Source organism: Festucalex cinctus, chromosome 10 (genome assembly GCF_051991245.1).
Source record: "Festucalex cinctus isolate MCC-2025b chromosome 10, RoL_Fcin_1.0, whole genome shotgun sequence".
Taxonomy (NCBI): Eukaryota; Metazoa; Chordata; class Actinopteri; order Syngnathiformes; family Syngnathidae; genus Festucalex; species Festucalex cinctus.
The window spans coordinates 17,468,476-17,494,010 of record NC_135420.1 but is presented as its reverse complement, the minus strand read 5'-3'; the positions used below and the strand labels follow the sequence as shown (position 1 = coordinate 17,494,010).

At 37.5% G+C, this 25,535-nt stretch overlaps 1 protein-coding gene across 3 annotated transcripts in view; it reads right to left on the bottom strand.

Annotated features, from left to right (window-relative positions):
* Positions 1–24,818, bottom strand: part of cacna1ea (calcium channel, voltage-dependent, R type, alpha 1E subunit a) — a 93,101-nt gene extending 68,283 nt beyond the window's left edge. For all 3 annotated transcript variants that reach the window (XM_077534575.1, XM_077534576.1, XM_077534577.1), the window contains exons 1-2: positions 24,687–24,818; positions 17,430–17,930 (exon numbers count right to left, since the gene is read on the bottom strand). In XM_077534575.1, the coding sequence (XP_077390701.1) occupies positions 17,430–17,926 (497 nt within the window). In that variant the 5' untranslated portion in view covers positions 17,927–17,930; positions 24,687–24,818. The remainder of the gene's footprint in view (positions 1–17,429; positions 17,931–24,686) is intronic.
* Positions 24,819–25,535: the final 717 nt, after the last annotated feature.

Below are 25,535 nucleotides of genomic sequence, written 5' to 3'. Positions count from 1 at the left end.
AAAAGGCATTGAGTCAAGTATTTTCAGCCTTGAGGACTCTATTTTTTCCCACTTGCTTGAACATTTTTTTTTTTAATAGTTGTATGTGACTTCAGTGTATTTCACCAGTTGTGTCATACAATACAACCTTTTGGAGACAATCTTAAAAAAAAAAATCTGAGAAGCATGTTGTTTTGATTTGACGGTTTAGGTTAAGGAAAAAGTTGAATTTGAGTGGACGCATTGTACGGAAAAGAGTTATAACACCGTGACACTGATGCTATTTGTTAGCCCAATTTTGGCGTTTTAAGCTAGCAAACAATGTAATTTTACTAGGTAGTAATTTACATGAGGTGACTGTGATGAGTAGGTGTCATCCATAAAATATGCATAGTATCAACACTAATAACTTAAAAAAAAAAAAAAAAAGGTTACCAGGGTGACCATGTTGCATGTTTGACAGCAGGCTGACAGCAACTTCTCCGGTAACAGGACTTAGTGGCACATAGCACTGAGATGCAAAGATTTCCATCCAAATATAGAACACGAAAACGTACATATATATACCTGGCAGGCTCTTGTCTGAAATCTGGTCATTATCGTTGTTTCTGCCTCGAAGGCTTCTTACGAAATCAGCCTCTGTCTCATGAGAGCAACAGCCAGGAGACAATGCGGCAACTCAAATGTAAAGGGGGGAAAATGGAGCATATCGTCAAAGTTTCAATAAAACTCCTACAAGGAAAAAGGACACACTACCTCGAAAGAACTTGTGGCTGCTTTAATACTGAAAGTTTGACGAAAAAGTGGATCATTAACATAATAAAGATTCAACTCTACAAGGGAGTTTTATTTTCATTTCGTTATCTTTGCTGGTAATGAGGAAAAGTGCCCCCCCCCCCACCAATAAATCAATAAATAAATAAATAACATTGTGTGGTTTTGTATTTTTGTTTAAAATAATAATAATAATAATAATAATAATAATAATAATAATAATAATAACAAAAAATAGTAATAATAACAATAACAATAATAATAATAATAATAATAATAATAATAATAATAATAATATAACCCAATTTTGTGTTTTGCCCCAATTTTGGGTTAGTCCCTTTTGTTTTTAGAGTGTACTAAATGTACATACATTTCATAAATATATGATATATGGCGGATATAAACTTTCATAATGTTCTGAAATACAAGTCCAAGTCACAACAAAAAAAATAAAAAATGTGATGTAATGTGTTTTTTTTGTGTGTTTTTTTGTTTTTTTTTGTTTTTTGCGATTTGTCAGGTCAAGTTGCCCACAGCACGACTAGAAAACAGATACATTGATAGCATTTGACCAAAAGTGTTATTAAAGCAACTGAAGGTCACAAAAATGAAACAAACATAATGAAGATTTTACACTAAGCTATGACGTCAAAGAAGAAATGTATCCGTGTGTGGTTTGTGCTGTCATCACATTTTCATCTGTGTGGTTGGAGGCACTTGATGACAAGCATGGATGAGGATGAGAACGTGCAGGTAAAGTATATATGGCTCTACTAAGTAACCTGGATGATTGACCATAAACGACAGTAACTCATTCATTGATTAATATATCTTTATCTAATAAATTATTAATAAATTCCAATGCTTGATTAAATATTTAATCAGTTTAATCACTCACCAGACATTTCATTAGGAACACTTGGAAATCTAATGAGATCCGTTAAACAAACTGTTAATTAGCTATGCTCATGTTTGAAATGATTTGGGATACATTTTTACTCCACTGTACTTTGGTTACCATATTTAGCCACACAAGAGCGGCTAAGTATTCTAAACGGATCTCGATTTGATTCAATTCAAATAATCAATCAAAACTGAACATTAAAATCATTAAAAGGCAGCAATTTTGACACTGTAAATGTCATATTTGATCTCATTAGACTATGCAAGTAACCAGCATTTAGTGGCCGAGTATCACAACGTTTTGGGTCAAATCCTCAAGCCAAAGCGCTGGATATAAATAACCCAGCGTTGCTTTATGTGGAGTCAAGCCACCTCTGCCAAATTTCACACTGGTGCAAATGCACAAAGTGAATCCTTACACGGGAAATCCACTTGAAGTTTAAACAGAGTAGCAATGCGTCACAAGAGCATAACTGCTATTCTTTGTTTTGCTCACTCAAATATTGCTTTCACTTATTACAAACTCCAGCTCTCCTTGTCAGCATCTCTCCAGAGAATACACAATTGAATTTTGTTTGTTTTTTTGTCCCTCTCCCTGCGTCAAACTGAGTAAATGTGCACCTGGTCTTCAGACGCAAATTGGTGGCTGCACGGGTGAAAACAGTCTCTGAAATTTGTATTTCTTTATGATTTGTTGCAAATCTTTAAATTCACGTTATACAGTAGAGAAGTTCAAATTTGGCTTGTAATGTTAGCTTTGTTCGTTTGTAAATATACGAGTACTTGAACTTTATTGACCTTGCAAACTGCTGACATTGACTTTTTTTTAAATTATGATTGCACATTAATCAGGTTGCATAAAGAACTTACATATATAGCGGTCAATCTGAATATTCTTTTTGATTACATCATCATTCAATTACCATTTATTGAAGGTAGAGGGAGGTTTGTGAGCACTTGAAATCATACAAGACATGAAATTATATGATGGCAATTTCATAGAAAACATGGTGAAGTGGCATTTAGCTGTTTTGCTGCATGCAAGTGGAATAAACGGCCAACAGAAGTGAAGTCAGTGCCACGTGTAAATGCTTCACACCTGTAGCTTATTTCTGGATGTATAGAAATAAATTATTTTTTTCTGTTTTCAGATTTGTTTTTTATATTTTTGCGAATATTTTCTTTTTTTCTGTTTTGGATTTTTTTCTTTTCTTTTTTTTGTTAATATTTTTCTGTTTTTTACAATACATTTTATTCAGAAAAACAGAAAAAAATATTCCAAAAAACATTAATAGAAAAAATATTTAGAAAAAAAGAAAATAATTCAGAAAATAAACAGGGGAAATTATTATTTAAAAAAATTGAAAAATCAATAAAATACAAAAAACAAAAGAAATACAGAAACTAAAAAAGAAGATATTCCAAATAAACAAAGCCCCCCCCCCCAAAAAAAATAATAATAATAAATGTCATAAAAAAAAGGAGTTGCATTTTTCAAGGGAATGCAATACACATCCATAATATTGAATTACTACTCTGTATAAAATAAAACTATATTAGAAAGGGAAAAATGTCATCTACTGAAACTAGTTTTCTATGTTTATCACAGCATATATTTCTGATGTTAATCCTCCACAACCCCATAACATAATATCGTTAGTGTCTGTCATTTGGCTGAATGTTTCCCTGCCATTAAAAGCTCCCCAAAAACTTGTCCAAAATTGGGCACTGACGTGCCAAAGCTTGGCCAAACACAAGAGCACTTCCAGAAAACAAAGGCAGCCCTATTGATGTGGCCACATGAAGGGGATGAGAGTGGGGGGGGGGACTTGACTATATTTAGCTTCATTGAGATGGTAATGGTTGGGACATGAGAGGACCTTGCATGTGCCGCTTTGCATAAAAGTGACTGTGTCATAAACGTAAAACATTGAGGGATTCTAAGGTAACAACAATTATATGTTAGGCTTCATTTTTTTCTACATTGCAAACCACATTATTTATTTCCTTGTTTCTTAACCTCTACTATCTTAATCCCCTTTTTTCTACCCACCCCAGAATCCTCCTTCCAACTGTTGTCTTCCTCTTCCATGTTTCCTAGCAACACAACTGACATGCCCTCTATTCCCAGCCCTGTGAATTTGCTGCCGCAACATTACATTATGATGAAACATCCTACAGTATATACGATGCTCAGGGGATGAAGAATAACGGCTATTCTACAAGTATGACGTTAAACAGCTTTTTACCACAGGAAGGGATGCAACAGTTGGTTGTTGAATGCAAACAAACCATGTTGGATGGTTGGATGGATATTTGAGGTATCTTCTGGGGGGGGGGGGCACATTTATGAGGTACTTAGTAATGCTGTGCTACTCTTTTAACACATTTTGTTATGTTACAGGCTTATTCCAAAAATGGATTAGAATGGACTCGAGGGGGATAGGGACCAGACCGACCTGTCGGGAGTGAAACTCTGCATATTGATGCCATTCATTGAAAATAAAAAATAATAAATAAATACAAATTCTTGGGGGAAAAAATGGGATAAAACCACATTAAGCATTTTGACTTGCAGTTAATTATTAACTTATTTTAGCAGGCCATGTGCCCATATGGAGTAAAGGTGCTATAAGTTCTACCAGGTGGTTTCTTCAAATGTATGCAGCTAGGTTGAATGTTTTTTTTGTTGTTGTTGTTTTTTTGACCAAATACACTTTGCTTCATTTTGAAGAAAGAATTCAGTGAGAGGTAACAAGCAAAGGAAATGGGATGACTCCCTCTAGTGGCAAAAGGCAACACTACATTGATATGAGTGTACGTAATTGTTCCAGGATTTGAGGTACAGTACAACCTTAATCTAAGTAAACTGGGGGGGACTAAATAAGCAAATTACTATATTTCAATTTAATTGAAGTCTATGGCATAGGCCCTATACAAACTTTCATGATTGTAGAAATATGAATACAGTTTGAATTATATCAGACATCAATTGAAGTGTTTCTAAAGCACATATTGCATAACAAATACAATTGCACAATTTATATTTGCATATGAGGAGCTTGAAGACAAATACACAGAATGCTTAACCTTTCCCAAGTGTTGCACCAGCAACTGCAGTGAAAAATAACAACATAAAGCAAAACTAATCTTGTACAGCTGGACCAATAAAATAAATCGATACATTTTTGTGCTCACTGCCTGTTTTTAGCTTTAATGAAGCACACATCACACAGTACAAAAATATGTCTCAGTTCCAGTTAAACATTTAAAGGAGGAGCTGAGTGAACATTGCATCCAAAAAGGGCCTCTAAATAAGACATTTTATTGTGCAAGAAACCCTGTATTGCATAAGGCACTGGTCTTAAACTCGCAGCCCGGGCCCAGTTCTGGCCCATCACATCATTTTATGTGGCCCTCAAAAGCAAATTATGTGCATGGACATATGATTAATAGTAATACAAACAGGCAAAAGATAAATAATTATTACAAAATTGTAACATTAATCAATAAAAATAATTAAGTTGTATTACAGTGTGTATATATATTTAATTAAAAAAAATAATAATTAAATTTCCTATCCATCCATCCAACCATCCATGCGTCTTCTGTACTGGTTATTTTGTTCAGAGTAATGGGTAAGTGGAGCTTATCCCAGCTGACCTATAGGGCATTAGCCATTACATTAGCCGTTCATTTTTATTTGATTTTGGCATTTGTTTTTTAAATTCAGTTAGTTTTAATTAGTTGACAAGTCTGTTAGTTTTTAATTGATTTTTTAAGAGCATGTTTGTTTTTGTTAGTTTTTGTTTCTTTTTTTTCTTTTTTTTTTAAATCATTTTAGTTTAGTTTGTATTAATTTTAATATTAGCTTTACTTTTTTCCCAAGGATTAAAAAAAAAAAAGGTTACTAAGAATTGTGAAAAGAGGGAGGCATTGCTGGGGGGAAGCAACTTGCCCTATTTATTTTATTTTATATTATTTAAGTTTTCTATCGTGGAATGCAAGGCATGTCAATCACTGTGGAGTCATCCTTGAAGAGATAACTTTTCAAACTCAAGTTAATGAAAATCCACTTGAGGTCATTCATGTCCCAGGCTCGTTAATTCATTGGCCTCCGCATTAAAAGCGTCAACCACACCGCTGAGGAGCAGATGTCATACAAGGACGTCAGAGACAATTTTGCAGCAAGGACACTTCTGAAATAATTTAACAAACTAATTTTGAACATAAAAGAAAGCAAACACACAGGGAGACAAAGCCATCATTATTCTTTGATTGCGCAATCACTGCAATGCACTTTAATGATGTTTAGTAGTTACTTATTTGAATAATTCTTTGCTGTTGCTGTATTCTTATTTGCTTATAGTAAAGAAAATTAACAGGGGTGCATTATCACGTGACGTGGTTCATCCTCAAGAGGATCTTCTTCAATCGATCCCTCCCTCTTACCATCAATGGCCTAACTGGGAGTTCACATTAAACATACTGACGTCAAATTATATAATCAGGCACCAGCGATGACTGACCATGAATGGGGCTGTGCATTATATCAACAGTTCCCATTGGCTCCAGTAGGGGTCACAACTAAGTCAATAAAGTCCAGTTTTTGCTGCTACGTTGGATATTTATGAGCATGGAGTTTGCTTACCAAGCACCTCCTTGTCGTTTGTCAAAACTGCCCTCCTCTAAAAGGAACATAAGTCAGGCTGCTGCAATATTTGGACTCCTTCTGGTTAGGAGTGCGAGTGATGAATAGCACTGAACACACACTTGGACACACGCACGCACACACTGTATGTCTGAAGTTCTGTGTATTAGCCAGGAGGCAAGTTTAATACTGTATGTGGATGCTGATGCTGACCCCACACACAATCTAGGTAAATGTAATGTGAAGCAAAGCCCATGAAAAGCATCTAAAAGGAATCCTGTCGCTACAAAGCACCAATGCGCTAAGAGCATTACATTGACAACAGTGCAATGCTCAAACAGCTTTGATATTGTAATTAAACCGGTATGAAAGAAGCATAGACTCTTTGACAGGCCTGCTCACATTCAAAACTAAACGCATTAGGACACCACACCACATTATGATGCTTGTTATATCATATGCTAGATTACATAAACACAGGGCGGTCATGTGTGTGAGTACAGTAAACTGCAGCCACTGTTAGCCATTTTGTGCTAGCATGTTATTTAGGCTACTATGCTAGCTCCTCTGACTGTCATGTGAAGGTGATTTGCTTCTGTTGAATAATGACTGGCATCTGTTATAGTTACCTTAATCTAAAGAACGAGGGTCAGAATATTTGAAACAGTACAAAATAATACTTTCTCTTGAGTTGTCAATCAAAACTGAGCATTAGCATGTTGGTGTGCCGAATGGTGTTGTCCCCAACAAGTACAACAATTGAAATCCGGATTTGTTATATTATATTATGAGTCAGAACCCAAATTAATTTTGTGTGTAATTTGACTTAACGAGCTCCAAATTGCTGAAAGCATAAATGTTTCACGTCTCCAAGCATAAAAGAGCGTTCTTATTGGAGCTCGGTTTAAGGGTCACATTACTTCCCGTATTAAATGCTTTCACATCACAGGGCAATGTGAGAGTTCAACACAAAGTGCTACGGACCGGCTGAACAGAGAAATAAATTTCACTAGGAAGCCTCTCACAGGGACAAAGAGCACATCAACTTTAACCTTTTGAAGTAACATACTATTGTATATTATTCATCTAGTGGGCAGTGGCTCCTCAAATCCATTGCTTTCTATGAAAGATACTTTTGAATTCTCATACCCAAGTTTCACCATGTGGTGGGCCACGCATTATGTACCTGGGCCTTCAATGGGGGAAATTAAACAAACTATCACATTGCAGTTATCTGCACACAAGTGTGCCACATACATCATCTGGAGCTGTTCAAAATCAATATTTATAATGTGCAGATTGTTACGGACGTTTTTTTCTATTGTAATCAAAGTTGCCTGCAACAATCTTTGCTCTGAGGACAGAAATTGAATTTAATGAAGCAATCCCATTGCTAATTTAGTCTAGGCTACATTAGCCATCACTGCTATTTCTGTCTTTCACAGATTCAAATGGCATGGCAGCACCTATGATAGAGGCCGAAATCTGATTGGACGAAACCTCCAACATCCACATAAAAGCAGCCAATACTGTAGGAGTCGCCATCCTTGTTGCAAGCGAGTTATCAACCATCCATTAAGCTTAATAATTAAACATCTAGTCAATACTGATCTATGCATGTAATTAGACAACCACACATATTTGGACTCATTGCTTATCTGAATGTGAAATGCAGGTGAAGGCGTGTGCTGCTGTACTGTAGAGAATGCGAGAAGCAATGGCCATTTTTCACAAAAGCGCATCCTCTGAGGATGTAGGTGTTGTCTGGAAAGCAGGGCATGGGCCCGAGATGCATGGTACCGACATACTGAGGGCTGGAATTCTAAAAAGGATGGGGATTAAAGGGAATGAGGACACCCAGGTGAGACAAAATCTAGGTCAGCTAGTAATGTTTGCGATCTGATTTACGCATGCGTAAACAATGAGATGGCAGTCAAAGTAGTGATAGTATTGGCTGACTTGTGATGTTACCTGACATATTCACAGCACAGTAACATTAATTATATATATATTTTTTTTATATTTACAAAGGATTAAGGCCACTCTGAAAAATGTTTTTTTGTGCTTATTCATCTACAAAGCCAGGAAGTGTTGCAATACATAGCTCTACTGCAGCAATATTTTCCCACCAAGGTCCTCTGTTACAGACAGCTATACCCACCACATTTTATCAACCAGCAACTTTATGCAAAGTGTCTTATCGTCACAAACTGAGTGCACACTTCCTTTTGCACCCCCAGGGCAACATTCAACAGAAAACTCAGACACCGTCTTGTGATTTCTCTCCGTTTCTGTTCTTGACAGTCACAAACAGTTTCTAACATTTTACACGACAATTTGAGAGCACAATTTATTTATTTTTTAAATGAGGAAGTTGCACTGAAACTTACCACAAATGTGTGCATGCAATCTAGGAAAATAAACAGTGTCTGAGCAAACAAGCGCACCTATTCTCAATGAAACTACATCCTCTATCATGGACATTATTTAACTTTTGTGGCATAGAAAATGGCTTTTCAGCGTGTCATCATTAATAATTTACCCGTGTCAAACAGGTCTGACATTTACACCACACTGTGTGTCTGTGTGACACTGACAGGAAGAAGATATCGGAGGATAATTCACTGCGACAGACTCTTTCTCAATCCGCCAGCAAAGTTGAATGGATCAAAGTAAGGTAATCAAAAAGGAATTTGGCATTGGATATGTAGTAAAAAAAAAATAAAAAAAATAAAAAATCTAATTGGTAAGAATGAGTAACTGTTGCTATGGTAGCTGGCATGCCTTGCTGTGCAATTAAGACCTCGGAAGCAATTTCACATGCACATCCTCGGCTTTCAAATGTAAATAGGCAATTGAAGAACTTTATAAAGCGCTGCGTTGTCCCTGCTGAATACCTGTCAGGTTTGTGGATCAACAGGCTGCGCACCCGAGTCCCAGTGCAGATGCTAATAAGTTTGGGGGCAAACGGGGAGAGAGGCACGTGGACTGAAACTAATAAGATGGTACGGTCACACTCTTAAAGAAAAATAAAGAACCAAAATAAAGAACATTTGTGCCAAAATAAAGAACATTGCTTTGAATTGTACATGATCAATTGTTGAGTGGATCAATTTAGAATGGTAAACACTGGCTTGCTAATTGCTGCGTCGACGAAGTGAATGCGACATCGTTATAGCGCTTCAGTGCCATCCACAAATTCAGTTGACAAAGAGGAAAAGTAATGAAGACATTTTGTATTCTTTTTGCATCGCTCTGTAGATGTTTGTTTACAGATGCGCCTCTCGCTTTTTCAATTTCCCATATCCTTCTCTCAGCACCTCCTGTTGAGCCTGAGATGTTGAGACGTTTTAGAAATTTTACCTTTGATGTTGCTTCCATGTTTATTTACATCCAGGGAATTTTGTATTAAAAATATTTTTACCGTGATATCCCCTTTTAGTTTTTTTTCTGATTCACAAAGCATACATTTCATTTTCTTGAGAATTTGTAACTTTCTTCCAATGCCACACCGTAGCTATTTTACAATTTTACCAGAAAAAAAATAACATGTCATTTGCAAAATTATATGATGATGAGTAACTGACACTTGTGGTACGCCACAGGAAAATCTGACGCAATATTATTATTTTTTACACATTATTGCCTATTTTGTAAATATAATTTTACCCATGAATAGGCAACACCCCTTGTCTTGTACTTTTCAAATTTTCTAAATTATTGTCTACAGAAAATATTTGATATTATAGATATAATATCAGGGCGGCACGGTAGTTGAGTGGTTAGCACGTCCGCTTCCCAGTTCTGAGGTCTCCGGTTCGAGTCCAGGCTCGGACCTTCCTGGGTGGAGTTTGCATGTTCTCCCCGTGCCCGCGTGGGTCTTCTCCGGGTACTCCGGTCTCCTCCCACATGCCAAAGACATGCATGGCAGGTTAATTGGGTGCTCCGAATTGTCCCTAGGTGTGCGTGTGAGTGTGGATGGTTGTTCGTCTCTGTGTGCCCTGCGATTGGCTGGCAACCAGTCCAGGGTGTCCCCCGCCTACTGCCCAGAGCCAGCTGAGATAGGCGCCAGCAGCCCCCGCGACCCTTGCGAGGAATAAGCGGTCAAGAAAATGGATGGATGGATGGATGGATATAATATCAAATATTTTCTGTAACTCGAGCTACCAATTGAATTTTCATCAATGCATGGTCCTATTTTCTCTAAAACCATATTCCATAAACCTTATTTCCACTCAAAATGTTACTTTTATTCATTCAATCTAATAAACAAATTCAATAGTTTCACAAATAAATTTTAACATTTTAAATTGGAGTAGTAGGTATCATACTGGTTTATAATTTTCAATTAGATGCTTATTCCCATTTTAAAAGATTAGAATTACTTTCACCACTTTCATCTTATTAGAAAAAACTCCCTTTTTAAATGACAGATTACATACTGTATATATGTCAGAGGTTTACAATGCAACCAATAAGCTTTTAAATGATTTCTATATCAATATGGTTTATGTCTGTTGATCTTTTGTCTGCCTTTATTTATTTATTTTTATTTTTATTAATTTTTTACTATTTCGGTTATATTTTGCTCATCTACCCCACTAAGAGAACGAGAAGTTAGATTATGATTAAGTTCTTAAACTTCTCTTTTTTTTTTCATTAGAAGTTAGTCTTCCAAGCCAACGACGAGCCAACCTTCACAAAATAGTGAATTGAATTCATGAGCAATGACGTCTCGATTATTATTTCACCACTATTTATAAGAGAAGTTGGATATTGTGTCCAATGACATCTATTCTGACTAACATGATTTCTTTTATCTCCCTCCATGTCCTTTGAATATTCATTTTACATTCAGTGTTTTACTAAAATAGCTCTTATTGTTGTGCTCTTACAATATTGTACTCTTATAATTTAATCTTATAATTTTGTACGATTACAAAAACAGAAATGTGACATCACTCACATCACTGATAAGTGAATCACTTGTTTCTTGATGATGAGCATTTGGAAGAACAAAAAAAAATATCAAGAAGTGTGGCGCTTCCTCTAGTTATTCGACCAAAGACCCAAACTAAACATTACAATGAGAGTTAGATTCCATTTCATCAATAAGTTGCCACAAACAAATTTCAGTTTTTTGTCAAATACATTTCTGAAAATATTACAAATAAAACAGTATTAACAACAATACAAGGCATTCTTTAAACACAACAAAAAAAATACTCACAATAGTCCAATCAATTTCAATTGTCAACTTCTCCGTAATCTCATATGATTATGAACAACTTAAGAGTGAGAATCATCTGTACATAAAATGCCACAATGCCACCACCCCTTTTACCGTTCCTGGTGCACTCTGACGCATCTTATTTTGACCGTATCTGTTAGAAAGCCACTTGAGTAGTACACGGGTAGTTGGAGTGCTGTCAATTTGAGTAATTTTTGAAAAGTGACAATGCAAATCCTAATTCTAAAAGAAATACTGTTTGTTTTGTTTTGTGTTTTAATCACAAATATTAGTAGCAAATATAATAGTTCACTGTTATTGCATTATTTAGGACAAGTAACGAAAACAATGTCCTCCTCAAGCTCCTCAACATCATATTTCAAAATTGCAAACTCCGAAAAACATGGTAGATGTGCCATGTTTGATAAACTGATACACTAACATAGCAGTTACATTTGTCAGTTTGTGTACTAAATGCAATGCAACCCTTCTAATGACTGTAAGAATAGACTGACTGCAACAGTGCATGACTAAAAAGGTGATAATGTCCAGCAGAAATGGTACAGTATATTAATTGAACCAGCATAAACTTTAAACCATTTCTCAAATGGCTTCGTCCACAATGCTAGTGGACAGATAATGAGATTTGTGGTTCAGCCTCCAGGGATGAAAAAACGGGCAATTTTCCAACCGTTAGCTTTGAGCAGTGACTGGCGGATGCTTTATGGATGACCAGCAGCACAGCCAGAGTGATCCAATCACATTGTGATCAGAAGACACGAAGATCATACACGGGGTCCCGTCCGAGTCTGTGAACACGCCTGCTGAGAATAGCTGCCACAAAGGACACACAGCCTGAAAAGATTACTAATGAAAAGCCAACACACATATACTGTATTGTACAATATATGGCCAACAGCAATTAGAATGTGCTGGTGTCGTAACCTTTCAACTATAAACACCAATTCTTTTCCAGTATATAATCCGCCATCTACTGTTGCATAAGTTGTTGATTTGACATGTCAGTATGTACCGCTAGCACTGATTTTATGGGCGTTTCTGCAGAATAAACACTTTCACTGGTAATGTGATCCTTAGTGTGAAGCACAAAACTGCAGGGTTGTTACTTGTGTGGCCATCAATTACTACGGCTTCCTTGTAAAATGCTGAGAAATAACAGGAGCCGCAACCAGGGGCGGAGCAAATGCTCTCTGGCCACCCCGATGTCTTACATAAAAGAATCTTTCATAACAGTGAAATATTTGATACTTGTAGTGATGATTAATCAAGATTATTATTTTCATGGCACATTAAACAGAAGTCATTGATTACAAGTATCATTTCATCCACAGTCAGGGTTTCATGGGGTGGAAATGCACAAATACAGTATTGTACAGTATACCAATCTCACTCAGCTCACTTATAATACAAACAGGAACAAAATCTAAGTAAAAATTATTTTTGACAAATTAAGAGATTGTTTTGTCATTGTGCTTCTTGAACTGAGCTGTCAATCACCGTTTAAAATGGTGTCAGACGTCGGTGACAATCGAGCACTCTGATTGGCTAGCAAATCAGACACAAAAGCAAAGAAACGGCAAAGCAAAAGGCATCTAATTTTAGTAAATTTAAGCATAACATTGCTTTCACTTAGATTTGAAACCGATGGGCACTGACAGTGCGGCACGGTGGACGAGTGGGTAGCACGTCTGCCTCCCAGTTCTGAGGACTCGGGTTCGAGTCCAGGCTCCGGCCTTCCTGGGTGGAGTTTGCATGTTCTCCCCATGCGTGCGTGGGTCTTCTCCGGGTACTCCGGTCTCCTCCCACATTATTGTGGGAGACCGTACAGATTCTGTCATGGAAGCTAGCATACACCTGCGCCCACACAAGCACTGTAATGCTAAGTAAGCTACGATAAGAAGGTCAAATGCTTGGTTGGTAGTGTTTGATAAGGAAGTGGAGACAAATGGTATAAATAGAGACAGGCATATAGTATAAGTCAAGTAGTCGGTGAGATTGAGTAGGTATAAATACAGTAGGTAGCATAGACAAACAGACAAACCCTCCGTGAACAAACACTAAGGTCAGAAGTCAAACAAAGTTCAACAGATTGCTATTGTTCCCAGCTGTTTATAGCTAATGTCCAGTCCGGCTCTTGCTCAAATGCCAGTCTAATCACTGACATTAAACCAGGACAACACTGAGCACTGTTATTATCCGGAGCAATGAAAAGATGTCATTAACATTTGTAATGTTGCACATGCAAGCTAACAAGCGACAACCACTACACAAAAATTTGAGGATTTAAATATACTTTACTTTTACAGTGTTTTAGGTAGGTTTAGTAATGCCTCTTTTTTTTTTTTCTTGCGTTTCATATTTATTTATTCATGATTTTCATTTCTTCTCTAGTCTCTAGTGTGTCTCCACTGGTGAGTGATTTTTTTTTTTTTTTTTTTTTTTTTTTTTTTTTAAGTTAAAGTATCACTGGCAAACAAGTCTGGTATGCAAAGTGGGTAAATAAAATAATTTAATTGATTGTTTTTTTTTTTATCCTGGCAGGGAGCACTAAATAAATGAAATTAAATTCTCTGCTGGGCAAGGATCCACATCACCTCACGTTATCATAACCCATTTGTTGGTCTGAAATCATCCTGGAAAGAAACCAGATGCACATGTTGGCTCAGGTGCAATGATTCTAGTCCATGAGATTGTGGCTTTGGCTCTCAGTACACCTGAAAAGTGGATGTTCACGGTCGTAACACGTTGTGACTCACTCGGGTCTTTGTCCTATCAGCTGCTGCGGCGTCCATCTGACATGAATGGATCATTTTAATTATAGTAGGCAGGCCAGAATGTTACCTGCTCCATGACCGAACATCTCTACAAGGCCTCACAATCATGCCATTTCCCCAACCATTCGTTTGTCACATGGACTTATTACATTTATTAAAACAAGTGCAGATGCGATATTGGGTGACTACATCATGAGTTATATTTAACGCAGGGCAGTGCCTCATAAGGGAAAATTGGAGGATGTTTCCTTGGCTAATTTTGTGTTTGCCTGTTTTGTGTCAAGGGGATAAGCATCATCTATCCCTACTTTGCCATTCCAACAGCCTAGTCGCAGCTGGCATGATTGAATATCAGAAAAGTTGACTCCCTTAGCTGAACTGTTATGTATTGTTTGATTTATTTTCATCTTCTCATTTTCTCTCTCTCCGAACATGTTGTAAACTCCGCATTTTATATTTATTGGTGTGTTTTCTTGGTATGAAGCTTATTTATTTCCCTTTTCCATGCAGCAATACTGATATCAACTAATGAAAGCTGTTAAAACAATGGAACTGTTCTTTTCATAGTCAATGCTTCGTAATCTCATGTATCACCATCTTCATTCATTTTGGATCAACACCACCTCCCCTGCGCTTTCTCCACCCAGTGATGTAAGCTACAGACATCAACTCAGCATGGATTGTGGCATCCTGAGCCTGTGGTGAGGAAGGTGAGATGGGCACCGTGGGGGTCAGCCCCAGCTTCAGCATGGAAACCGAAGGGGCGGGGCATCAATCCCTACCATTCACTTTGAGATTTCACAACTCCACATGGCAGGAACCCAGTGAATACCTACACAGTATGTGCACGCATGTGGACGTAGAGTACATCCAATTAAGCGTAAGCCATACTGACAAGGAAAATACTGGTACACTGGTCCGCTAACCAGAAATCACATTATTACAGTAGTGGCTGGGACAAACAAAGCAAGGTGAATTTGCTTGGATGACACTCGAATGGCAATCGCTTGTTTCCAGCTAACATCACATGATTACAAAATGGCAACAAACAAACAAACTAACACTAATCCATACTTTACTGGTATCAAGGGAGCCACAAAGTCTTCTCAGACAAATTAGAACCAAGCATTGACTGAGATATGAAATATCTACAAGTCCAGGACAACGTGCATACTCACACAAACACGCACGCACAAAGTCGAACAGGCACAATCAATAACGAGAATATTGACAGTGAGTTTAGGGACATGTGGATGGGTGTCAACTGTACCAGGTTTTCATCAGCCTAATCTTTTATGGTGAAATTTGGAGTGAAAGACATATTTTTTTATTTCATTTTCTATTGTCATGGACTCATTTACAAATAAAAAAAATAGCTAGCTAACTAGCTTAGTGAGTTAGTAAAACAGACTTTTGCCAAAAATGTACTAAATACTGTATATGTCTGAATTTCTTGTCATTACCTCTACCAAGGACAAACAACTGCAATTAGAACACACGTACAGTGAGTGAACCCAACTATTAATTACTCTACTGTAATTCCCTATAGATGCCACCTGATGGCAGCAAAGCATTCATTTTGTCAAAATGAAACTCCTCAACTTATTACAACAAATGTCCTTGCCATCAATATGCCAAAAGATAGCACCAAAGTAACACTTTTATTGCTTTGACCTGAGCACAAAAATAGCAAAACAGTGAGATTTTTGGTTGATAATGGAGGATAGATTCCTTCCCAAAAAATACAGTGAGTAGGTGAATATGAGGCGCTTCTCTGAATTATGTCATTACATCTGCCAAGGCCAAACTATTAAAACGTGTACACAGCTAGATACTGAACCAAAGAGGTCTGTATGTTGCCTTGATTAAAAAACTGTGAAGTACAGTGTGACTTCTTATTTCTATTTTGCAGCAGTTTTGTTCCTCTTTAATTCCGAAACTTGTCAGTGATGCATGAATCAATGACAAGCAGCCCATAAAGGTACAGAAAACAATTATTCAGCCTTGGCAGAGGTGTGTGCTCTTCCTGTCCATTAGTCATGAACATGAGTGTTTCTAACTAGTTTTACAACTCCAGTCAATGATTGATGAACTGATTGCAGTTAAATCAGAATATAAAATGTTGATCTATGGGCCCCCTCTTCTCCAGTCTTGACTCTAACATGTTTAGTTTAAAACACAGCAATCAATCGTCCATATGATTGCCTGTTAAATGGTATCTGAAGTCTCTCACAGCATAAATCCAGTGCAGACAAACCTTGTTTTCCCATCTAGCTGCAGTCAAATCATAAATAGGTCGCTGTGCACCGAGTAAATGTTTGACTCACTGAAGATTGCTGTAAATAATGACAACCATATGTAAATAAGCAACATATGTGAGTAAATCATAGCATTAAATTGTATATGAAGAAGTTAAGTTGGAATCTGCTAAACTTGTGTGGTCTGAAATCATCCAATCAAGAGGTGAGGTTCAATAGATTTTTTTTCCCATCTTGGGCTTGCATAACAAGAATTACATCTTTTTAGACTATGCAGGTAAAGGGATGTTAACCTTAAACATTATTATATTTTGTTATATGTGACTTCACTGGTGACATGAGAGTCTGATTAATATTACATTCATGGAATATGAGTTATAATATGAGTTAGAATGTTGCTCAGGTCTAAGGTAACAACCAATCACAGCTCAGCTTCAGAAAACAGATAAGCTGTGATTGGTCGTTGCTTGAGCCTGAGCAACTGTGATGTCATCTTCAGTCGACAGCAAGTGGCAAAATGGCCGCCCCTTGAGATGGATTAAAAACTGCTGAATTTTGCTGCTTAACTCATATTCCACTAAAGCAATATTAAGTAAAACAACCAGAATACCGTATTTAGACTAGTGGGGCTGCATAGAACATAAGTGTCAATATTTATTTATTTTTTTATGGGGGTTGACTTCCCCTTTAATGAAAAGGCTAGCAATGTATATAAGTGTAATATAGCTTAAAATGTGTGGTTAACATAGTGAAACTCCATTCAATACCCAACCGTTATAGTGGAAAATAGCATTATATAGACACGCTGGACTTACTACAGTCTCTGGTATGATACTTACTCCCACTCCTTGCGACGTGCCTGTGGGGTGCTGTGGATCTTATGAGCCTGGTGGGCCTTCACTATGTCCTTCTGCTCGATTATACCACCCCGACGTCTCTTGATCACATTGGGACTAATGGACAAATCTCCATCAAGCACCAGCATGCTACCTCCAACATCAAAAGCTGACGTCACATCCAGAGTGAGGCCAATTCTGTTTTGGTGAGAAGGCGGGCTGTGGCCCATCATGTGGGAAAGGTAGAGGGTGTCGCGGCTGCTCGTGAGACTGTGGGGCTCGAGGAGAGACGGGGAGCCAGAACGCAGGCTCGAACCTCCAGCCAGGCCCGTCCGATGCTTCTGCCAGCTCTCACAGTCTGTATGGGATGGGTGGAGAATGTGGTGTCTGGGGGTGCTGTTGCCGCATATGGGCTCCAGAGCAAGACCCGAAGCATCCTCTGGACAATGGAGTCCTCTTGGAGGTCTGGGTAGGCCCAACGTATTATGGTCCCCTGTCATGCTGCTGCAGGAACGAGGAGAAAACAGGAAGTGAGTATAACAAATGAGGAAATAACTTTTAGAGAAACACTATAACTTCAAATTCATTCAAAATAGGGGTGTCAAAATTAGTGCGTTCATTTTTAGGTAATTGAAAGTTCTTTTAATGCCACAAATGTCTTTAATGTGCAGTTAATGACGGCCATTTACTTAGAAAGCCATGTAAGAATTCCAGTCGCAACGCAGCAGACGCATACATTTGTGGAGACTGGGGTCAAGTTGTATTTTACAATTTTAATAATGTGCAGAATATCATAAGTTACTTCATGTTGAAGATTAGATAGCTCTTAATGTGAAGAGAAAACTGAGCTTGATATCTTACAAATGCAATAATGCCATCTAGTGGCAGAAATATGACCAACACAAATCAATATCATATTAGTTTTTTTTACAGTACAGTACATCTTTTAATTTTAAATCAATTTTATAAATTATGACATTACTCTATAAATTACTAAAAGATGCACCCAAATTTCCACTTTTATGTGAACAAGAGTATGAAAACTTAGAAAAAACATTTTATTGCAAATTTCTTATTGTACATTTAGAACAGATATAAAGTGTGAGATTAATCATGAGTTAACTCTTGAAGTCATGCAATAAATTACGATTAAAAATATTAATCTCCCTATACTCCTAATTCAAATACAATTTGTCCTTTACTGGGAAATTCTATTGTGTGTAATAGAGTCTTCATATAAACTGTGAATTATTTAGTATCAACATGAGCAAAAACCCGGAAAGCCATGATTGGTCGTTATCTGAGCCCTGAGCAATTGTGATGTCATTTTAAGTCGCCAGCCAGTGGCAAAATGGCCGCCCTCTGAGCTTGATAAAAATGGGTGGCTTTTGCTGCTTAACTCATATACCACAAACACAATATTAAACAGAATACTGATGATGACTGTTGATTTTCACTTTAGTAGTAAAAAGGAGTGGATGACAGATTATTTTTAAGGAATCACCTATTTTTCTCCCGGTAATTTGTAGCCATTAGCATGACAGGGGAGTGGGAGCCTCTCAACTGGCATTAATTTGGATGAGAGGTGGGGACGCACTGGATTGATTGGTAGCCAATCACAAATACTAGCATTAGTGTAAGAGACAACTGAAACGGCATATTGAAAAAATATTGAAGGTAATTTAGCAACCGCCATAAACACTGGAGACTCATCTGCTGATCTGAATCAGATGGGTTCAACTGCTTTTGCCTGTCACCATGGTAACACTAACTTTTAGTAGGCTATCTACAGTGATTGCTTGCGACACCTTTGAAGCTGCCATCACAGCCCCTTCTGTTGGGAATGGCTTGGCCAGCCTTTAAATCAATAGTATCATAAATCAATCTGTGAAACTCGCGTTTTGCTATTTCAGCCACACAATCTGCTGCTGTAGTTTCTGACTGATGAAGTCCATTACTTCTTACACTTTCAATTTCTTGCTCTCTAATGGCAGATGAGGACATTGTTACTGCTTCGGAACCCAAAGAGTAATATGACTATATGTAAAGTGGCTTTCGTTGTGGCTGGATAAAAATGTGCACAACAATGACAAAGGTATTTTGGTCCAATGCGGGAAAAAAAAAAGCTTTGTCTCATACATTGATCTTTTGAGGCCATTTTGTAAATTGCGTCTTCAAACTTACTGGACAGTGATGCCAACACAATCAGCTGACATTTCAGGATGCTGGATTTCACAGCGTTTGATCCCACTAAGATCTGAATTACTTCCACTAATGCATCACTTTGCTGATGACACAAACTCAGCTTTTGTTTACCTCTCTTCACATAAACAATGAAAGTATTAGAGTGGAGCAAGGCACTGAAATTACTGAATAGACCTATAACAAAAAAAATGTAACTTGAATACAAGCACTAGTTTCATGCCCAGCACAAAGCTTGTAGTTTGATGTGGTAGGGCAATATGTGACGGTTAACGTGCCTGCCTCATAGTCAAGTGTCAATGGCACAGTAGAGCCTCATTGATTGGCGTCCAGTCCAGAGTGTACCCTGCCTCTCAGTCAACAGGGATGGTCTCCGGCCCACCTACGACCCTAATGAGCACATGTGCTATAGAAAATTGATGGAAGGATGGATTGATGGAGAGGTTGCTAGTTGTTAGTGTTGTAGAACTGCAACGCATTGTATTGGTGGGTTTTTCTATTCTAACACAGTATTTTTGTCCATATCAGTAAGGATGGGCAGTTGACTGAATGCTGGGGATGTTTTAAAAACTGTTATTTATAATACGTGAGGAGGATTGTCTCTTTCTGAACGTAATGACCTACTGTTTCTTTAGCATTGTCACATTTAAAAAAATGTAAAGTATTTAAAGATGTCAACCTTAAATATTTCTTGACAATAAAAAGGTTATATGTGACCTCACTAGTCTAAACATGACATTCTGATTAATATTAAATTTGTGGAATAAGAGCTATGAAGCAAAATCCAGCCATTTTATCCATGTCAGGAGCAGCCATTTTGTCACTTGCTGTCGACTGAAGATGACATCACAGTTGCTCAGGAGACAACAACCAATCACAGCTCACCTGTTTTCTGAAGCTGAGCTGTGATTGGATGTTACCTGAGACTTGAGCAACTGTGACGTCATTTTCGCTCATCAGCAAGTGGCAAAATGGCCACCTTCTGATATTGATAAAAACTGCTGGATTTTGCTGCTTAACTCATATTCCACTAATAAAATATTAACCAAAAATGCCGTATTTAGACTAGTGGGGCTGCATAAAACCTATTATTGTCAAGAATTTGTTTTTGGTTGATATATCAATGGATGGTATCGGCAGCCTTCATGAGTAACTGATACCGTACAATAAGGCCTGTATCAGCCTGTGCTAATACCCGGTTTTCATACTCTCCCATTCCTAATATTTAATAATGATTGTTTAGTGAATGTAGCTTCCCATAGCTGTTGTCATGATGTTCGACTTTTTTTGTGTACTTTTTAAGTTTAGATTTTGGTTTACTTAAAAAAAATAAAAATAAAATAAAAAATAAAATAAAAAAGCACAGAAAGATTCAAACAGAAAAAGTGAGGTGCAACAAGTTCATTCTGAGCTAAAAAATAAATAAATAAATAAATAAAAAGGTGCCGTTACATCACTGGCATGCAGAAGTGTGATGGTGGATTGGCAAGGACAAACAAATATATCCAGTCGGTCTTTATCCTAAGTATTCAGCAGTCTGTTAGCAGAACTGTACCCTTGCAATGATGTGAAGAAACACATCCCCGGTTGCCTCTGACTCCATTGCGGTTACTCTTCTAACCAGAACTCACTCATGGTGACATTGGTTTGAAATAACTTCCCCTAATTAGCTTTTAAGGAGGCTGGCTGCTGATTACCGTTTCCTTATTCACAGAACTTTCCGTCTGCCACTACACCACTAAAGTCCATTCAAAAACGCTCAATGTGTTGTCAAGTTGACATGAGCAGGACCAATTGTTTTTTTATGCTCTCAGCTGTATAGCCAGGTGTTTGCATGGTCGCTAATATGGAACGATGGAGGTTCTCTGACAAGCGAGAGACCTTTGCGCACCTGCTGTCCACATGTCCACGGTACAGCCTCATTACACATCACATCTCATCAAATTCAAAAGCAATGTAACATGTTTCTCAAACCTGAAAAACTTTATGATTTGATTCAGTACAAACACCTTGCTGAGCGACAGGTTAGCAAATGACACATCAAAACCACATTTTTGCCGTAATTATTAAGAAAACAATTGACTAATATTAGAAATGTGTCGATTACGTGTCTCAACAGCATGTAGGTGTTACTACAATACAACTGGACATGAAAGTAGTACATTATCCTAACTTAAAGATTGTTATGACTACGAACTTACTCATTACTACGCTACATGCAAATAGACTTCATACAAATGACTTAATCCAACGCTCAACTATAAATTTTTCTACTGAAGCAAATAATGAACTGTCCAAACATTTAGTCGGTGTGTTTAAGATGAAGAATGAATCTCTGCTTGAATACTAAACACACATTATCAAGTGCCTCAATACTTTTGCCCATAGAGTGAATTTTTTGTTATTCCACACAATTCTTTGCGGTTACTTCCATTTCCTTCATGTTCCATTAACAACAACCAACTGCTGCTGGGGCTTATTAAAGTTTCATGTCGCTGTTGCCTATTGCATTATAAATACTGAACGGCTTTAGATTTGATGGATCAATTGGTATGACGCCTGAATGACAGACCTTTGATGGTGTGCGTTCAATGCAATTTATGGCTAGAACCAAAGTTAATAATTCATTGACAGTTTTAATATCTGTCAGACAGTCCTTCAGTGTTTAGTTTAAAATATAACATCAACTGTCAGTACATTCATTTGTTTGTCAACAGATGATGAAACTCTCACTCTTGAATGGCCTTAGGTACAGCCCGGAAGTAATTAATTTCATTTTATTTAAATAAAATGCTTAGCGATTAGCCTTGGCTGCTCTATGAATTGTCATCAAATGTGGTAACTGATGCTAAGTGGATTCACGTGTCATAGCCAATGGTCATGGTTTTCTACTGGGTATGCCCATCAGATGATGAAAAGACATTTCTCAAAGAAACCCTACTGTGGCGTTGACCTTCCTGAACTGGAGTCATTATGTAACACCAGGGAGACGTCGTATCGCTAATGATCAACACTACTAATAAAAGCATCACACGGTTACAGCCCAATCACTGGAAGCCATACAGGAAGGAATTGAACTGTAATACTGTGCTGGTCTCTTGACTTTTGTGCAGGATTTAACAGCTTGTTGTGTTTCGTTTGACTTAAAAAAAAATATAATTGTGTATGCTAATGCTATATTTGATAGCTACTGCTACTGTGTGGGAAATTATGTTCAAATAAACAATTGAACATTATGGACATTACTGTATACAGTACGCCCCGAATCTCTTCACTTGCTTTGCTTTTATCTATTTTGTTTCAGGTATCATTTGGGGAGACCATCATGCATTAGTCACCGTTGTGGTTTTTGTCAGCATATGCCCATGACTCGCCAATTGAAATTGGAGCATGACGGTAAAATTGCCACCTGGAAGGAAAGTTTTTCTTTCCACAACTGTCCAGTACATTAAAGCCCACCAGATTTAACGAGTCATTCGTTGATTAATCTGCCCGCCCCTAGTTAGCATAAGTATAGCAAAGGCGTTTGTTCACAAGATGCAGCATTTTACAGCACACCTGTGCAATTATCATGCTGTGTAATCAGCATCTTGATATTCCCCACCTGTGAGATGCACGGATTTACTCAGCAAAGAAGACGTGCTCACTAACAGATTTATGAGCAATATTTGAGACAAATTTCTCTCAAAGGCCTTTTATGTACATGGAAACAGTCTAAGCTTTGAGTTCAGCTCGTGAAAATTGGAGCAAAAACTAAAGTGTTGCATTTATATTTATGTTCATGCACTACATTTTTGATTCCATATTCTTAAAGAAGGAAATAAGTGGTAATGTCGAGTCTGACTCTGGAGTGAAGATAGCACTTTTTGACGGCGTTCACAATATCCATTTTCTATTTTTCATTACACACAGATGGGTAAACCACCAATTAATACAGAAAATCTGCTTCGTGTTTTGCCTTCATTGCACTCAATTCACATCTGCACATTTTTAATTGGATGGGATTTTTGAAACAAGACTTCAAAGTAAAGTTTTTTTGATCACTGTAAACAAAGAACCACTGATGATGAATTGCTCAATTTTCCATAATCACCGCACTAATTTTATATAGCTCCAATCCTTCCATCATGGGTGTTATTTAATTGTGACACCAAACCACAATGAAAGTAAAGATAAGAAGAAAATAATCACCCAACTAGATTAGACTGGAAAGTACTATGTGTTAATGTGATGTAGTCATTAAGCATTATTGACCCAAGCAGTGGTCAGTGTGCCTTCAAGTGCAGTACACCAATAGATCAATGCTTCCACTGATAGTTCTGCTGCTCAGTTAGTATATGTGGAGAATCCGAAAAAAGAATCAAAGAATTCACCAAAATAATTTTAAAAAGCCGTGCAAGTGATGAAGGTGTCTTGTGACATTGTTGCCTCCAGCAGTCTGCCAACTCCTGCACTGATTATTCAAACTGCCTCTCCCTTTATTGCCACACTCCCATGGCATGAGAATATAGGCTGTGCTCGCTCTAATTGATTACTTGAGCTACTGACAACCGGAATAGGAAGCAAGTGTGCATGTAGAGTAGATTTACAAAAAGAAAGGCAAAAATTATGCATGCAAAGAAACATAAATTGATTTTTCTTTTGAATTATTCAGCTCGACTTTCAATTATGTCTGCATTTCTTAATTCCTGAGCTCTCACTGGGTGTGTTCCTTCTAGGCAAAATCACGAGCAGGAGATATGCTCCCATCCATTAAAAAATAAATTGAAACATTTTACTTTAAAAAAAAAAAGCTGTTAGTGTTTAATGTGTTTAAATCAATCAACAAAAGTGACTCAATTAACACTCTCTTGCTAATTATATAAATGCAGTGTCCAAAACTCTACATTCCTTCACCTTTCCCTGATTTACATTGCAATAAAGAGTACCCGCATTGAGTGTTAAAGCACCTTGCACACACTTTTGAATGCAACCAAGCAGCCCAAAATTGACGTGAAAATTCACGAAACTTTTAACTATAGCGTCACTCCAAAATGCAACATACACACGATTTCTTACCTAGTCTTGTCCTTTTCGGGAGATGAACGGCAAGTGTAGCAGCGGCTTGAGCCGCGTCCGTCCGCCTGTAAGCGAGAGCTTAGAAAGGGGCTGATGGGGGTCGAGGATGAGGTGGGAGGGGGGTTCGTCGTTGGACCGCTTTTATTCATTCAAAAGAAGACCACGCTAAAAAACAAAAAAAACAAAACACAATATAAGTTATTTTATATATTTTCACACATTCGTAATTGTTCTTCAAGATTCTTGTTCAGCGCGATCATGACACATTTTGTGTATTTATGAGCCACCTGTAAGCACTTACTAATAGTATTGGGTTTATTAGTGGGGATGTGATAGGAATATTGACCGCACGGTGGCACTAAAGGCACGTAAATCACTTACAACACATTCATCGAGCTATGCATGGATAAGAGTTCTTTTTCTTTTTTCTTTGTTTTTTTTGGTTTGGTTTGGTTTAGTTTTATCCATTCATTATCTTAACCGCTTGATCGTCACAAGGGTCGCGTGGGGTGCTGGAGCCTACCCGGGCTGGCTTCGGGTATGCGGGGTACACCCTGGAATGGTTGCCAGCCAATCGCAAGGTTTAGTTTTAATTGATCAAAATGCAGCGGTTCGAATCCCTGCTCTGACTGTCTGACTGATCCTAAAAGGCAAGACACCTAACTGTGATTTGCTCAGACATGACTTGGGCTTGTATGTGTTTCCGTTTTTAATTCAAATTAATTAAAATAAACGAGCATTTCTATGATATTCTAAATTATTGATATGTACTGTAGCCTACCTATTAACCAAAATTAAATATATATATATATATATATATATATATATATATATATATATATATATATA